The 18850-nt window shown below is 38.4% G+C and overlaps 1 protein-coding gene across 3 annotated transcripts in view; it reads left to right on the plus strand.

Moving 5' to 3' along the window:
* LOC126297774 (KICSTOR complex protein SZT2-like) overlaps positions 1 to 18850 on the plus strand; it is a 710838-nt gene that overhangs the window by 61447 nt on the left and 630541 nt on the right. For all 3 annotated transcript variants that reach the window (XM_049988949.1, XM_049988951.1, XM_049988950.1), the window contains exons 6-10: positions 1631 to 1768; positions 7635 to 7797; positions 11479 to 11699; positions 14406 to 14536; positions 16613 to 16736. In XM_049988949.1, the coding sequence (XP_049844906.1) occupies positions 1631 to 1768; positions 7635 to 7797; positions 11479 to 11699; positions 14406 to 14536; positions 16613 to 16736 (777 nt within the window). The remainder of the gene's footprint in view (positions 1 to 1630; positions 1769 to 7634; positions 7798 to 11478; positions 11700 to 14405; positions 14537 to 16612; positions 16737 to 18850) is intronic.

The raw sequence follows: 18850 nt of genomic DNA on the forward strand, positions 1-18850 counted from the left end.
ATGTAGGACAGTACACCAGTAGATTTTCATTATGCACACCCTGGATATGTTGTTTCCTAGTATAAAGAAAGAAGAAGAGTGTTCAGCGACTATTCCACAAGAAGACATCAAATGAAAAGGTAGTCAGACCTACGCTTGCCAGATAACTACACCTGACCTGCAGGCTGAAGCCTGTCACTGTTTACATCACTCTCAAAACTACTACAACCATTCCTTGCTACTATAAACAGGTTTCAACCACTTGCCCAGTCACCAAAATCAGAGAAATTAAAATGAAGCAGTCATTTGTGGATATCAGGCCGTCACAGCTGAAAGTCCATAATGGACAGCAGTTGCTGATGTGTTGTGAAATCACATCAGTGATCAACCTGTTTAAGTAATAGTCAATCCCATGCCATCATATTCCCCTTTTTCTGTTTTGGAAGTTGTATTATAAAATACCATTATCTTAATGAAAGTGCACTTGAAACCTGCTCCTCTCATTTGCAATAAGATGATTGCTCAGAGATGTACAGGGTGATTCAAAAAGAATACCACAACTTTAGGAATTTAGAACTCTGGAATGACAAAAGGCAGAGAGAGCTAAGCACTATCTGTCGGTGAATTAAGGGAGCTATAAAGTTTCATTTAGTTGTACATTTGTTCGTTTGAGGCGCTGTTGACTAGGCGTCAGCGTCAGTTGATGCTAAGATGGTGACCGCTCAACAGAAAGCTTTTTGTGTTATTGAGTACGGCAGAAGTGAATCGACAACAGTTGTTCAGCATGCATTTCGAACGAAGTATGGTGTTAAACCTCTTGATAGGTGGTGTATTAACTGTCCGTAACTACCTGAACGTCAACTACCCGAGGCAATGGATCGGCCGCCAGGCAGCCCGTGACAGAGCACTTCATCACTGGCCTCCAAGAAGCCCTGATCTTACCCCCTGCGATTTTTTCTTATGGGGGTATGTTAAGGATATGGTGTTTTGGCCACCTCTCCTAGCCACCATTGATGATTTGAAACGAGAAATAACAGCAGCTATCCAAACTGTTAAGCCTGATATGCTACAGAGAGTGTGGAACGAGTTGGAGTATCGGGTTGATATTGCTCGAGTGTCTTGAGGGGGCCATATTGAACATCTCTGAACTTGTTTTTGAGTGAAAAAAACCTTTTTAAATACTCATTGTAATGATGTATAACAGAAGGTTATATTATGTTTCTTTCATTAAATACACATTTTTAAAGTTGTGGTATTCTTTTTGAATCACCCTGTATTTTCATTTAATTATAGATTACAAGAGGTATAATACATGCAATTATCTTTTACCCATACTGCACACTACAACTTGAGCATGTAGCATTGAGATTTTTAGTTAATTTGTGTCATACCACATTTATCTTTTTTCTTGTATGAAGTAGAGTGACTGAATTGGTAGTGTTGGTTTACATCTTTTAATGTAAGTGTTGCCCCACACTTTATGGTAGTCTGGGGAAAGTTCTGACAACAAAGAATATTGCAGCTGGTCCATACAAAACTAGTCAGTCATATATATATGATAAGCTGAAAAAATTCTTAATTTTAAATATATAGTTGAATAACAGTTGATGTGCATGCACAGTCAAGTAAAAATTTTTGAAAATTGTTCCAGGTGCTGGTTCAAGGCTGGGAAATTACTGAAGAAAATTTAGAGATATTTCTTAAAACTGTTCAACAGCAGCTTCTGGAGCTAGAAAACATTGTGGCCGAAGTAGCGGGTATTGCATATGAAAGAGTGGAAACAATTAGAGTATGTAATGTAGTTACTAGAATCAGTAACTGAAACAACTTTGCTTTGTGCTTATTTCTTGTGAGAAGTTTTAGAAATGTTGTAGGAGAAGGCAACAGCTCATTGTATGGGGATGATGGGTGTAAAGGCACATCGAAGGAGGTTGTTGATCACTGTAGCTCAACTATTGAACTTGGGTTCACTACCTTTCTTAGGTGATTGACACGTTCAACAGTGCAAGTTTCATAGTCGAGCTACTGCAAGACGCTTTTTTATATGCCGATGCAGTACCCCTGCAGTTTCTATACGGTGAATGGTTGTCTTTCCTCATACTGATTTTTTTCTGTAGAATAAGAAACTGTGTGATTCATATGTTAGCAGTACCGTTTCCTTACATCTAACATAATAATGAACTTTTGGGCTATCTTCTTTATGCATACACTTCAAACTAATATAATTTCTTTTCCACAACACACTCCATGTCTCTCTTCACCACCTATCAGTACCAAATGACAATTATTTTTACATTTACTTTGTAGGTTCATTTATAATGATGTGCAGTATTTATTGTTTCATTTTTATTAATGATATACAATATGCAATTGAGTTGTACACATGACTGTGGGCTGACCACAAGCAGCACTCAGAAATAAACATAAAATTGCAATCTTCTCAAAGCATGAATTTCTTCAGACAGAAATGAAGAGATGACACTGGTTTCATATTTAAGGAGTGGAATTCAAATCCATATCAAGCAAACCCAGTTTAAAATTTCTCCAATGTCCTTAAATAATTCTAGAGAAACACTGAGAGTGTACCTTCAATGCAATGGCTGAGTCCCTTCCAAATCCTTAGCCAAGTAAGTTAATGCTTAATATTTATTGGCATAAATATTTTGAGGATTGTACCAGTGCTATAATGGATTCTATAAAGAATACATGTAAGTCAAAGGTTGTGTGGTGGCTACTTTCTGCAGAGATGTGTTTTGATTTATACATCATCAGATTAATCAAGGTTAAGGAGAACATGTCACACACAGGTATGGAGTCATGTGTCTTACATACACTCCTGGAAATTGAAATAAGAACACCGTGAATTCATTGTCCCAGGAAGGGGAAACTTTATTGACACATTCCTGGGGTCAGATACATCACATGGTCACACTGACAGAACCACAGGCACATAGACACAGGCAACAGAGCATGCACAATGTCGGCACTAGTACAGTGTATATCCACCTTTCGCAGCAATGCAGGCTGCTATTCTCCCATGGAGACGATCGTAGAGATGCTGGATGTAGTCCTGTGGAACGGCTTGCCATGCCATTTCCACCTGGCGCCTCAGTTGGACCAGCGCTCGTACTGGACGTGCAGACCGCGTGAGACGACCCTTCATCCAGTCCCAAACATGCTCAATGGGGGACAGATCCGGAGATCTTGCTGGCCAGGGTAGTTGACTTACACCTTCTAGAGCACGTTGGGTGGCACGGGATACATACGGACGTGCATTGTCCTGTTGGAACAGCAAGTTCCTTTGCCGGTCTAGGAATGGTAGAACGATGGGTTCGATGACAGTTTGGATGTACCGTGCACTATTCAGTGTCTCCTTGACGATCACCAGAGGTGTACGGCCAGTGTAGGAGATCGCTCCCCACACCATGATGCCGGGTGTTGGCCCTGTGTGCCTCGGTCGTATGCAGTCCTGATTGTGGCGCTCACCTGCACGGCGCCAAACACGCATACGACCATCATTGGCACCAAGGCAGAAGCGACTCTCATCGCTGAAGACGACACGTCTCCATTCGTTCCTCCATTCACGCCTGTTGCGACACCACTGGAGGCGGGCTGCACGATGTTGGGGCGTGAGCGGAAGACGGCCTAACGGTGTGCGGGACCGTAGCCCAGCTTCATGGAGACGGTTGCGAATGGTCCTCGCCGATACCCCAGGACAACAGTGTCCCTAATTTGCTGGGAAGTGGCGGTGTGGTCCCCTACGGCACTGCGTAGGATCCAACAGTCTTGGCGTGCATCCGTGCGTCGCTGCGGTCCGGTCCCAGGTCAACGGGCACGTGCACCTTCCGCCGACCACTGGCGACAACATCGATGTACTGTGGAGACCTCACGCCCCACGTGTTGAGCAATTCAGCGGTACGTCCACCCGGCCTCCCACATGCCCACTATACGCCCTCGCTCAAAGTCCGTCAACTGCACATACGGTTCACGTCCACGCTGTCGCGGCATGCTACCAGTGTTAAAGACTGCGATGGAGCTCCGTATGCCACGGCAAACTGGCTGACACTGACGGCGGCGGTGCACAAATGCTGCACAGCTAGCGCCATTAGACGGCCAACACCGCGGTTCCTGGTGTGTCCGCTGTGCCGTGCGTGTGATCATTGCTTGTACAGCCCTCTCGCAGTGTCTGGAGCAAGTATGGTGGGTCTGACACACCGGTGTCAATGTGTTCTTTTTTCCATTTCCAGGAGTGTATAAGACAATATGAAAATTTTGTTTTTTATGAGTAAAATATATGGCCCCATTCCTTTGAATGACGTATTCTCCTTAATCTTGAGTGATCTGATGCTGTATAAATCGAAACACATTATTAGAGGAAGTAGTCACCACACACTCTGTGACTTGGAGGTACTTTTTATAGTGTCTATTACAGCACTGATTCAACCATCAAATTACTAAAAAATGGGTGCATACCTCTTATGTGATTTCACATCATACCTGTTATGGCATAAATATTGCCATACATGATTATAGCCTTCCATTGAACCCAAATCTACGTTCTGAGTGGTTCATACTTAGTCTGGAAAGCTGTGGATGTGACTGAGAAAGAAATAAAACTGAGAATAAATAGGATCTAGGATGTAATAGGTTTGGAAATAAGAGAATGTAGAGAAAGAAAATCCACAAGCCCAAATGTGGGTGAATGTATTGAAGCACGGTAGCAAGAAAATGATTGTGGAAAGTAAAAGTACGAGGGCATTTCGAAAAGTAAAGATACAATGGCTTGCAGTCCTTAAATAGAACATTTATTTAGAAAATGTCAGTTACATCTTATTAACTGGATTATTTGTTATTTTTCAACATAATCACCCCCGTTATCGAAACATTTGTTAAGTCGGTGTACATGCTTTTGTATCCCACAGTCATAGAAGTTTGCCGCCTGTTGTTGGAACCACATTCCAACTCCATCTTTGATCTCTTCATCATCGTGGAATGATTTTCCACCAAGATTTGACTTCAGGTAACGGAAGACGTGGAAGTCGGTGGGCTGTATGGCGGATGGTCCAATACGTCCCATTTGAATTCTTTGGGTAGTGCTTTGGTTATGAGTGCTGTGGGAGGCCGAGTGTTGTCATGAAGCAAGCGGACTCCACTTGTCAGCATTCCCATGCGTTTGTTTTGAATTGCCCTTCGAAGACGTTTCAAAGTCTGGCAATATGCAGCAGCATTAATTGTCATTCCAGGAGGCATGAATTCGAACAGAAGAATGCATTGTCTGTCCCAAAAAACAGAAGCCATGATTTTCTTCACTGAAATCGACGTTTTGCATTTCTTGGCTTTTGGTGAATTCGAATGGCACCATTGCATTGATTGTTGCTTGGATTCAGGTGGGATACTGAATCGGCACAGCCATTTTAAACACGACCTACTCCAACCAGAAGCAACGTTCAACTGCCGAACGACTGTGAGGAGAAAGCTTATGGTTCAAGTTTAACACCAGTGTTGCCAACTTGCTCGCGAAAACTCTTCTGTTCCTCTGGCATACGGTGTATCTTTACTTCCCGAAATACTCTCGTATTAGGAGGGGACGACAAGTTAGTTAAGGAATGATGATTTGGGTAGAATTGGTCATATATTGTACATGCTGGAGGAAGATGTGTTTTATAATGGAAACAAATGTTTGCAGTATTGTAAACCAGTAATGTCTTGGGGTGTGAGCGAAGTGACAGAGTTGTAGCAAGAGCAACCCGATTTTCATGCTATAGAACACATTCATCAGTGATAATGAGTTTTTGTTAACAAAATCAAAGTGTCTGTGTATGGGTAGACCTCCGTCTTGTGTTCAGTGGTTATCACATCAACATAGTCCTGGATATTTTTAGTATTGAAAAGTTTGATTTTGTTTTGAAGTGTTGATCACACTGTTTTCTAATTTTATTGGATACAGGGACAGGAAATGCAGAGGGATGGTGGCAAAAGGTGTGAAGTGTGGAGATGGTGTATAATTTCATCAAATCCAATAATAATATTTTGTTTAGTTTTATTTATTTGTTTATCCTGGCAAATTTTTGGTACCTGTATGGGGAGAATTAGCTTCTAAGTAAGCCTCTAAATGCTCGTATTGTTCTTCATTGGTAGGTTACTTTGTAAATGGTGTGGTTGCAAGCATAAGAGAAAGGATATAAAAGATAACTGTCTGAAATTTGGGGGAAGGTCCGCTGAATTAGATTTTTGGCAAGGTTTTTTTAAAATCTTGTCTAGAAACTTGTTGCTACACAGGCTCATCATAAAAATTAATAAATACTAACACATGCAGGTGTGGAGTGTGGCAGTCGTACAACTTATACATATTCCTCGCTGCAATATCTGCATCAGTATGAATCACCTTTGTTTCCATTGCTACCCATAGTTGTTGAACAGCATAAACAACAATATTGGTACCAACTACACTGGAATATCTTCATAAATTTTTCAAGTCAATAAACTTTACCAACAGCCGTTTACTTTAGGATATTTTATTTTATTTTATTTTATTTTGAATGCAACCAGTTTTGGCACTTCATTTTGCCATCTTCAGGCACATAGATTTGATTTAACAGTAATACTTCCATATTTTTTAAGTTTCAGCCTGATTATGATTACCTGACACTTGTAAACTTGATTTGTACACCCTTATATTACTACATGTACACTCCTTCATTATGCACGTTCCTGAAGATGGCTAAATGAATTGCCAAAACTGGTTGCGTTCAAAATAAAATAAAATATCCTAAACTATGCGCCTGTTGGTAAAGTTTATTGAATTGGAAAGTACATACATGCCATGTCCCCTGGCCATAATGTACCGACAGAGACAGTCTTCATAAAGGTGAATGTGCCATGTAAAGTACCAAGTTGTAGTAACAGAGATGTTTCTCTCCTTGTCACTCATAGAGACTACCTTGAAACCACCCTACCTTGATATACTGCCTCAGATGCCATCACCACTCTCATCCAAAGGTAATTTTAGTCTGGACAACAGAACTGCAGCATAAATACTTCTTTTCTCCAGCAGTATAATTCTATTCTTTTCTGCAGCGGTATAATTCTATACCCATATATATTTTCCATGACAAATTCAGTTTCAAACAGATTACTGTAGGTACAAATTTTTTATTTCTGGATTTTGAACGTCATTTGAAAGTACCAGTTTTTTACCTGAATCTTGCACCATACCATCTAAAATTGGAATGTTTAATACCACTTTGATGAACTACTGCAGTTTCTTTGTTTGATCATCATGACGTTTTTTTCATAACTATCTATTTCAGGAATAATTCATGTTAATTACTACCTCCCCACATTGCTACAGAACTGTCTAAAATTTGCTAGGCATGGCCATAACTGATATTTAACTATAACTGATTTATTTTTAATCATCATTCTGTCATAAGACTACCACTATGATCTGAATTGATCTAGTTCTCAAGAACCATCATTATGTGATAAATCAAAGAGCAATTCAGTTAGAGTTTGGTGACTATTTCACTATGTCATCCTTATAAAATAAGTTTGGTAGATGCTGCTCATACGAAGGATCACTATCATAGTTTTCACATAGTTTTGTTGTATTTGTGGAAGAAATTAAACAAAAAATTAAATTTTCCAATACACAGGCTGAATCTGAAAAACTTGTTGGGGGACTGTTTGAGGAAACCAGTGAAATGATGCAGCCACCAACTGCTCACATTCCTATGGTTAGTCCAGATTTGGGATTTATCAACATGTTACGTTATGCCATATTGGCACTGAGGCTACTTCCTGACTCCAATTCTTCAAGTAAGTATGTTTTCCAAATCATATGTTATACATTTCTTTCACAGTTGAAGCCATTGTTTTCTTTCTTTCTTCTTTGAAAGTTAATTTTGTCTTCCTAGACAGTTTCTTAGTCCAGATTCAGGTTCAAATTTCATAATATTACAGAAAGGCATCTTAGTTGCTTTAGGACAAACACCCATTTATTTATGTCTTGTTTGTTGCTAATGAAGTCCTTTGTTTTTCATCAGATGCTGTTGTTCATAAGTCATAGACTTGGCATGTTTGACAAGCAATTTGATTGTTTTAAGTGATTTTACTTATATTAATAATTTGGTGTGTAGAATCACCTTGAACTATAATACACATAAATTTATTTGTTTTCTTGTGTAGGGAACTATTACATTAATTGTGTGTCCAAATACTCTGGGTCAGCATTTCGTGCTTTGTAAACATGTGTGGTGTATTACTTTAAGTTAGTTGCTACAAATATATCTATGTTTTATAAATATGCAATCTGGACCTCTCCTCCAACTACTAGGAGATTTTAATAAATTAAAAGTTGTCTTATCAATGGCATTTTGTCAGTGACCACTCTCATATATACATATTAATGGGCAAGATTTGAAGAGTGGTTTCGTGCCATGTGGAGTTGTAATGGGTTAAGTTGTTCATTTGTCCCTGCCAAATGCACATAGATTTTTTTCCCAATCTCTAGCTACATATTCTGTGTAACTTTTACCATTTATAATGTCACTGTTCCTTCACTATTAACTTCCTAGTATTGAAAGGGAATCATGTGAATTGCCTCCAACCTGAGACATTGGTAGGACAGGCCATACTGGTGGTGGCAGGAATTGATGGGGTCAGAGGAGGGAGGGTGGTCTGCTATCTGGGTCAGGGATAGACTGTTATAAAAAACTACTGGTTTGTGGAAACTATTTCATGTTGATAGACCTCCAAATCATCAGAGGGAAGATATGGAATGGCACAATCTGATCATCATCATCATCATCATCATCAACAACAACAACTATAACTGTTAAATACCTTTTCTACTGAGTTTTGTGTTCTCCATATGACTTGGATGTTTTTATTCATATTGTATGGGTCTATAATAGTAGTTTTGGCTTTCAGTATACCTGCTGTGCCAACAGGAATAGTTTTGCAGCTTAGCTGATGAGAGTATCTATTTGATACTAATTAATACAGACTGAAGTAAGCATTCATTCATTTTTCATAAAGCTCTTAAATCTAATTACTATAACTGAAGAATTAAAAGAACAAAATACACATTCTCTGAGGTGAGCTCCAATCCTTCATAGAAAACATTCAAGCAGAAATTGTAATCAGAAGATAAAAAATGATTCCAAAATGATTTAGATGACACATCTGCATGGTGAAAAAAGTATCAATTAACCATAAAGGTTCTCCATATACGTTCTAAGAAAATCCATTAAATTTCCACACCAAGTAAATCACAAAAGAGGCTGCCTGTACAGTACTCGTCTGTCCTTTCTGGAGTATTACTCTGCAGTGCAGAGTTCTCAGAGGCCATCAAAAAAGTTCAAATGAAGGCAGCTCATTTCGTGTTATTGCAAAATAGGGGAGAGAGTATCACAGGTATGATAAATAAGTTGTGATGACAATCATTGAAACAAAGACATTTCTAGCTGTGGCGAGATCTGTTCACGAAAACATGATCACCAACTTTCTCCTGCAAATGCAAAAATATTTTATAAGTTCTTACTTACATAGGGAGATAAAATAAGAGAAATCAAAGCTTGCACAGAAATAGTTAGGTGTTCATTTTTCCTACATGCTATTTGAGAGTGGAACAGTCGAGAAATAACTTGTAAGTCCTTCTATAAACCTTCTGCCTAACAGTTAAATGTAGATTGCATAGATATAGATAAATAGGGAATGAGGAATGTGGCATGTTACAAATTTAATATCAAGGAGAATGTGTTTGTCATTCTCTTAGAAAATTTTGATAAGTGACGTGAAGTCATCAGCATAGTCATTGCAGAAGTAATTAATATTTATTGAAAATGTGTTCTGGAAATGAAGGAAGTATCAGGGAAACACAAAGAGATCGTTATATTTATTAAGGGCAAAAGTTTGAGACTGGAGGAACCTTTGTTCAACAGGAAGATTTAAAGTTATCATTATCTTCACCCCTCAAAATTGTGTATGGTTGAAAGTGATTACTGTGTGAAATATATAAAAAAATTAGCACTGAATTGTTCAGATGTCTATTTAGAATTAAGAGCAAAAATGGGTAGCAAATAAAGAATGTGGGTATGAGTAGAAATAAGAAACAAAAGAAGCTATAATGGATTTGTCTGCTTACTTCAGGAAAACAGTAAATTGATAAATGGAAAAATAGTGTGATAATATATACAATAATGATAAATGGAAGAGTCAGGAAATAAGTGCAGAAGCAGATAGCCAACTTTTTTTTCATAAAGTCAAAAGTAGACAGTGAGTTGTTGGAATTAGTGAATATTCTGATTTTCAATATTAAGTTGCTATTTCACATTATTGTGAGAAATTATTCTTGTTCAATGGATTTCTTTGCTTATGTCAAGTGCATGGCCATTTCTTTTTTTGGGTTTTTCAATATTTGAAGAATTGCATGTTTGGCATCAGCTGTACAAATTTAGTCATTATTTTCTGCCAGTTTGAGTCATAACGACCATCTTCACAGGAAGAAAAATGCTGTATATTAGATGGATATGCAATTAAACTTTCCATTGGATAAGTTGAAATGTATCTTTACAGAAACACGTATAACAGGCTGTGATTTTGGTACCAGCATAAAATTGGCTTCACTGTGGTTAAACAGATGATCATTAAGGTGGTAATACAAGGAATGACCACTGTTGATATGAGTATAACAAAGAACTTACGAATAAGTTTGTACAACTTCCTTCCTTCCTATGAAGATGGTCACTATTATGAAAACTGGTAGAAAGTAAAGAATATTTTTTTTATCCCATCCTTCTGGAATCATTTTCCCATTGTAACCTCTGACTTCATTCATTTATCACTTCAACTCTTAGTCGCCTCACCCCTGTCCCTAGTATAGAATTTCCATTTCTCATTCCGTTTACATCATAAGTACCTGCACAGCCTTTGAACATACATAATGATAGTTTAAAAATGTATCCTTCCAGTGTGAAGATAGTTTTGCTTTTTGTAGTGATTTTTCTTTGGGGAAAAAAGAAATTAATTTAAATAATTCAGGATAGTAGTTAAGTTGTTATGGAAATACAGAGGAAGTTGCAGAGAGAAGAATCCACCTACCATGTGTACAGCAAAGTGGGCTGGTGGTGAAGGTGCTGGAGGGGGTGGGGGATGTTCATTAGGTATAAATTGCAAATGGAAGAAATATTTTAAAAAAATTCAAAGAGTGAACAAATTTTTCAGAACAATGTTCCGCATCACGACTGTTATGCCTAAATGATGCCTCTCCTGATACTACATTAAGTTGTAACAACATGTATTATTTTATTATTCATATGTATCCTTTCCCACAGTTCTGCAATTTGCCTCATTTCTAATAAACAGCCCAAGTGCAACTTTGTGTTAAATACAATTTCTGCTGATCCCAATATGCAAGTACATCTAACTATTATCTTCCTTATATAGTTTTTGTATTTAATATATGATGGTAACGTACAGTTTTTTTATTTCCCACAGATATTGTCATTCTTACGGATGGAATTATAGCAGTACCTGATGCACATGTCTTTGATTCTCTCATGAATCAGCTACGTACAAATACAATACAATGTTCTTTTCTTCATGTGGGATCATTGTTCCATCCAGAGTGTTGTACAGGAATGGTTCCTGATGTGGACATTATGAGATTTATTGCAGAAGCTACACACGGTGTTTGTATGAACAATGTATCTGATTATGTAAGTTCATTTTAATTGAAGGAGTAGTGGATAATATTTGAAAACCAGTCTCCAAGAACAATACACTGTTGTTAAAAATTTTGTAACAAACTGACACCAAATTAAGATGTCACATGTGCCTCATCTGTGCAAGGAGCCTATTAAAGAACCTTTCTTTGTAGCTGTCACTGAATTGGAATTTTTCAGAATGCTTAATCTGAGGAGTGGAGAAATATTCCTTTCAAAGAGTAAAACGAGATTTTGTATACAGTCCTTTTGTAGTGTTTTGCAGATACTATGGCAGAACCAAAGCCACTGAACATGAATAGTTAGAATTGTAACTGAAATCAAAAGTCTATGATGTAAGAGTTCAGAAGGTGCCTAGTTATTGTCGCCTAGAAATCAGTAAAGATGGATGGGATAGCCTCTTTTGAAAGTGACTTCTTAAATATTAAATCAGTATGCAAGGATATAATTATTACCGGTGGTTCTAACAAGGAAAAAAAATCATCATTGATTACTTACAGAAACTTTAAATGCATCAGTCCATCTGCACTTGAGGCAGAGAAGGTAGGAAGGCAATGTCTTCTCCTGAATGGTGTGTGTCTGCAGAAAGGGGATATAGAATTCATCAATTTGATGTAGAATACTTTATATCCTATACCAAAACTACTTTAAGTGGCATTATGCCATCATCAGTGACTTTTAATTCCAAGAACACAGAAATACAGAAAAATATGCAATGAAATTAACTTTCGAAATATTTTATAGAGGTGGTGCTGTACATCTTCAGTGAATGTTAAGAACTGCATTATGCAATACACAGCTTTAATGGTATATTTCTTTAGAGATGATCAATTTCGGTTGAAGATCAAACCATTATCAATTCCAAAAACCACTTCAGTTATGCATTGGTTGTACATTGCTCCATCATTGAAACTAGCTGTATGTACGTAACATTATGTCCATTTGACCTCAGATTCCAGGAATGTTAGCAGGTCAGTCTCACCATGAATCCATAGGTAAAGATGTCATCAATTATGACATCTTGATGACTCATCTATGAATATCTCCTCTCAATTAAATTTTACATGGTCCTATTCTGAGTCCATGCCACTTTCCATGATGTTGATCTCATCCTCACCGAAGGCGATTTGTGCGCACCACCATTACCTCATAATCATTAGCTCTGGACATGCTTTAGCAGCCACTATTAGGCATAACGGTAGAACATTGTATGTTATGGGGAGTGGTTTATTTATTTAAAAATCAGATTGCAAGAATGAGTACATACGTTTAAGAAATTCTCAACCTCAAGGTGCGTCACGTGTTAATGGGGTTGAGGGTTGTTGAGCTGATTGGTTGTTATTGTACAATGCCTGGGACACCTGCAACACCGTACTTCTATTAGGTTTGCTCAGGTACATGGGATCTGCCTGAGATACCTGTCTTTTACTTAGCTTTCAAAAGATTAAAATTTATCATATTTTTTCAAGCATAATCCCTCCAACAAGTGTAGTCAGCCATTGCTTGAAATGGACATTCAGCCATGTGAGTGAATTTGATAGCCTAGACCTCTACTGGAATTAAGAACTTAATCAAAATCTGGCAGTGGTAAACAGATAAAATCTTAACTATTTCAGTACAACTGGCACACTGAACTGTTGGCTTGCTCACTCTACTATGGAGTCATAGAGTCAAAATTCATAAACTGCATGTGAACAAGAAGGGCAATTAGGGTCCTAAGCAAGGCATGACATAATAGCTCTTGGTGTGAACCAAATTTCAACCCTAAGACAGAGTTGGAACCTGGTTTCTGAAGAAACGCAAAAATATTACCTTTACCAAATAACATGGGAGTCAGTTTTAAGGGCTGTTTTTTTAACTAGATTTTTTAGGAAATTTTAGACAAACACTACAACTAAATGGCTGTACTCTCACATAGGTCAAAAAAATGGGATTTTCACAGATGCTCTTTGGTTTTACCTAATCATTCACACAAGACCCTGTTACCAAATGAATTACGGTATTTGGTGCAGAATTACGTGCAATCTTGAGAGTGTTGGAGCAGGCAAGTTACACCGAGAAATTTATCATCAACGTCTTGAACCCATTCAACCACATGTATCCAGCAGAGAAAGAAGTCCAGAACATCCAGGACTCCCTTCTCTACTTGCCATAGTTGAGAAGGTACTGTCACTCTGCTGGGCACTAGCATATTAAGGGAGACAAATTGGTTGGTGTAACAGCCAAAGAAGCAGGTACAAGAAATCTCGTGGTTGGATGTGACTCCCACCCCTCCTCTATATACAATCCTCTCACTGTTGGAGCAATCGTGCATCAGTAAGAAGAAGAATGGTTAGAAGTAATGGAGATAAGTTGCAACTTGAAGAGTCAACACACACACACACACACACACACACACACACACACACACACACACACACACAGTGTTGTAAGTAGGTAGGAAAATCAAGCCATGGTGTAAAATATAAAAGAAATTCGAGTAACTTTGAAATAATTTAATGACAAAAATATTTTTTGTGTTTTGTTCATTTCATATTTTTTCTTTTTATGCATTGAAATAGAAGGGGGTTTCATTTACAAAATTTATCCTGTATAAAGCTAATAGTCATTTTGCAACAATACTGTTTACAAAATCATCATTTTTGTGTCATAGAGCTATTAACTGTATTCACTTTATTTGTCATATTTTTCTGTTCTCAGGAAATAAACGCAGCTGCCTGTATGAATGTCTACCATAATGCATTTTTGACATGGAGCTTTTACACAACTTTTCCTTCTGTGCCATCAAATTACCACTCATCTCATGGAAATGTGCTCATTTGGAATACAAGGTATGTTCATCACATAAAGTACTATGTACTTTTTGATGATGATGTGCAAAATTCTAGAAGCCATTTGTTATTCCCAAATTTGTAATGTGAGCGAATCAGATAGTTATATGATTCAGAAAAAGAAAGACTTACAGGACATTGAAAAGGAACAGGAACAACAAGAGGAAAGTAAATAATGATTTACATTATTAATAGTCACTGATAAAGGGCCTCATTTTCAGACAAAGTGATATTTTCCTGTACCTCAAGTAGTTTGATATAATGAGAGTTGAGTGTGTCATTGACAGACTATATCAGTCTGGAAATCATTTCTATTCAGCTCCAAAATGAACTTAAGTGTTTATGAAAATTAAAAATATGCCTGAATTATTTTCCTTAATTTCTTCATATTACTCAGTCACTTAAAAACTCCAGGACTATCACTTTAATGATTCACTGTGTTAATGTTGAAGGCATTAAAACAAATGCATGTAACCTATTCCAGTGAATCTGTGATGAGCTCTTCAGAATAAAAGTTAAAGTGTGTCATTTGCCAAAAGGTGTAACTTGGCCTATCATCAAATATTTGAAGATGATGATGAGTCGCAGACAGGGACAGCAAAAACACTGCAAAACATGTAAGCTGTCGGCCAGAAGGCCTTCTTCTAAAATAGACAACGTACACATACACATACACATTCATACAAACACAGCTAACACGCACGACCGCTGTCTCTGGCCCCACATGCCAGAGATTGTGGTCATGTGTATGCAAGCTGTGTGTGTGTGTGTGTGTGTGTGTGTGTGTGTGTGTGTGTGTGTGTGTGTGTGTGTGTGTGTGTGTGTGTGTGTTTATTTCAGAAGAAGGCCTTCTGACATAAAGCTTATGTGTTTTGTAGTCTTTTTGATGTGTCTGTCTGCAACTCAGTATCTCCAGTATATGGTGAGTAATAATCTGTCCCTTTCATAATACTGACATTATTCCATCCTGGATTTATCCATTTTTAACAAATATTTGAAGATTGACAAAGAAGTTTCATATTTTAATTTTAGAAGGGACAGAAGGGTATTTTGAAATGATAACCTGCAAGAAAACTGTTTCAGCAGAATTATTGTTTATAGCAATTTTGAGAACATTTTGTAATATATATCCACCCAACTGGAACTGATCATTTTCTTTGAGATCGCTAAAAAGGACTTATTAATCACTTGAGCAATGTTGTTTGTAATTTGGTTAGTCATTCTTTCATTATTGAATAAGATTTTAAAAACAGAAAAGAATGTAATAGTTTCAGTGTAAACATTTTTGGAAGAGCTCTATCAACTGTTGCAGTGGTATGAAAATATAGCCTGTTGAAGGAGACAGTTATAAAATTAATTAGTTATAAAATTATTGGCATAACTATTTAAGACTATAAAAATAAAACAGAAAGAAACTTCCACATGGGAAAAATATATTAAAAATAAAGATTCCAAGACTTACCAAGCGGGAAAGCGCCGGCAGACAGGCACATGAACAAAACACACAAACACACACACAGAATTACAAGCTTTCGCAACTGGCAGTTGCTTCGTCAGGAAGGAAGGAAGGAAGGAGAGGGAAAAATGAAAGGGTGTGGGTTTTAAGGGAGAGGGTAAGGAGTCATTCCAATCCCGGGAGCGGAAAGACTTCCCTTAGGGGAAAAAAAGGACAGGTGTACACTCGCACACACACACACATGTGTGTGTGTGTGTGTGTGTGCGAGTGTACACCTGTCCTTTTTTTCCCCTAAGGGAAGTCTTTCCGCTCCCGGGATTGGAATGACTCCTTACCCTCTCCCTTAAAACCCACACCCTTTCATTTTTCCCTCTCCTTCCTTCCTTCCTTCCTGACGAAGCAACTGCCAGTTGCGAAAGCTTGTAATTCTGTGTGTGTGTTTGTGTGTTTTGTTCATGTGCCTGTCTGCCGGCGCTTTCCCGCTTGGTAAGTCTTGGAATCTTTATTTTTAATATAAGACTATAAAAATTTTCACAGCTTGTTGATAATGCGCTATACAGATATTTTTCTTTTGTTGATTTGAAATAGTAAATTTATTTTACACTTGTATAATTTTTCAGACCTTACTCTTTTCGTGGGACTGAAGAACCACAGTTACTGCGTAAAAACCAAATGGAAGACAATTTGAATTTGAGCTTGTCAGCAATTATTTGCTGTCGCCAAAAGGAAGGATTTTCTATTAGGGTAATTACTTTCAAATATTGTAAATTTATCTGTTAATAAAGTAGCATTCCTTCATATGCTACACTAACAAAGAAACCATTCTGCTTTGCCATTTTGCCCAAATGAGAACTGAGGACGATCCTGGAGACTTCAAAATGTTCAGTCAGATAGGAAGGATGAGTGGAGGGGAGGAGGTTGGTCCAGTGGGAAAATAATTCATGTGTTAATTGCAACCTTAAGAGTTGTGGGGGGGGGGGGGGAGAGGAGGATTTATGAATATGGCTGTGTAAACCTTCTGTATTATAGATAAGCCAAAGACAAGATGGTAATTTGTTTTTTGATATCATCAAGCACTTTCGTGACATGTCATTACTAGTATAGCAGTCAAAGTTATTTGAAACCAGAAGTAAATGTGCACCACTAACACTAATGTAAGGGTAAATGTCATCAGTAGCAATATAATCTGGGTAGATGTGGGGTGAGGAGGGGGAAGGATACTGCGGTAGGGGTGAGGGAGATGTTGCACTACTGTGAGAAAAAAATAGTTCAAATGGCTCTGAGCACTATGGGACTCAACTGCTGTGGTCATTAGTCCCCCACTGCTGTGAGAGTGAGCAGGGATGTGGTGGGGACAGGATAGGGCTGCATGGTATAAGGCTGTAGTTTTTGGTGCACAGTGAGTGAAGGACAATTCTCACTATAGAAAATAGTGTCTAAACTTCAGCTTGTGTAAACAGTCTGTAACTGTTAAAGACTGTCATTCTCATCATCTTCCTCTTTGTACATGAACTCAGCCTGGACAGACCCTGAGACTGCAGTGAATTAGAGGTGCATTTAAGATGACTGGTATCATTAATCCCTGGAATGTTATGTGGCCTATCAAAAAGTATAATCAATCAGTTTAAAGTAGGCATTGAATCACAAACAGACACAGTGAAAATACTTCTAAACTTTGAGATTTCAGACTGAAAAGTCTTCCACCAGAAGCAGAAAGCACACACACACACACACACACACACACACACACACACACACACACACACACACACACACACACACACGGCTACTATATATGTCCGCTCAGGCTCGACTGAGAGCTTTGCCAGCATCTGACATGAGCAGCAATCCATGATGATTGGTGGGGGTAAGAGGAGGCATAGGGTGGGAAAATTGAGGGGTAGCAGGATAGACATGGGGGAAGATTTGCTTTTGTTGGAGCGAGTCATAATGTGATGGGAACAGGATAAGGCTGCTAGATGCAGAGATTGGAGGCTGTTATGGGTTAGGGGGAAGGGAAGAAACTTAGAGAAGGGGAACAGACTAGTAGGTGCATTGTTGGAATGGAAGACATGAGTAGTGCTGGGGTGGGAGCAGGGTAGGGGTGGGGAATGGAGTCTAGTGAAGGTTAAGGCCAGGGGCTTCATGAGAATGAAGGATATGTTGCAGGGGAGAGTTCCCACCTGTGCGTTTCAGCATAATTGGTGTTGGTAGGAAGGATCCAGATGGCTATGAAGCAGTCACTGGAGTGAAATACTTCTTGTTGATAAGTGTGTTCAGCAACTGGGTGGTCCATCTGTCTCCTGGCCACAGTTTGGCAGTGGCCGTTCATGAAGATGTTCAGTTCATTAATCTGGTCAATATATGGGTTTTAAATAAAAAGAGCACCTGATCTTCAAACATTCATTTTTATACATTATTTGATGGCTGTTAGTAGTCACGTTCCAAAAAGTTAAGTGTAATAGGTCTGCAAAGCAGGGTTTGTCAGCTGCAAGGGGATGTGGGAATGCTTGGTGGAGGCTTTTGTAGAGGTGGTGGATAGTAGTAGTCCAAGGATGGGGCAGGGGGGTGAACAGATTGGGGAGTTTTTTGATGTGGTGTGGTATTTTGCATGGTACTCTAATTCCTGTAGGGCAAGAGTTTCAGTCCAGGAGATGAGATGTAGTAATTTGGGATTGCAGAACAGGAGAAGTTTATGGATGGAGAGGAAGTGTTGTAAGAAGGTTTGAGCCCGATTTACAGGGTTTTACAGGACTAGGTTGGCAAAAGCTATCGACTGACAGAATTTGAACACAGAGGAATTGTGTAAGGAGAGGTTCCAGTCAGAGATTTGTAATATGATTTTCAGGCCGTTGACG

This window comes from Schistocerca gregaria, chromosome X, assembly GCF_023897955.1.
Source record: "Schistocerca gregaria isolate iqSchGreg1 chromosome X, iqSchGreg1.2, whole genome shotgun sequence".
Classification (NCBI taxonomy): Eukaryota; Metazoa; Arthropoda; class Insecta; order Orthoptera; family Acrididae; genus Schistocerca; species Schistocerca gregaria.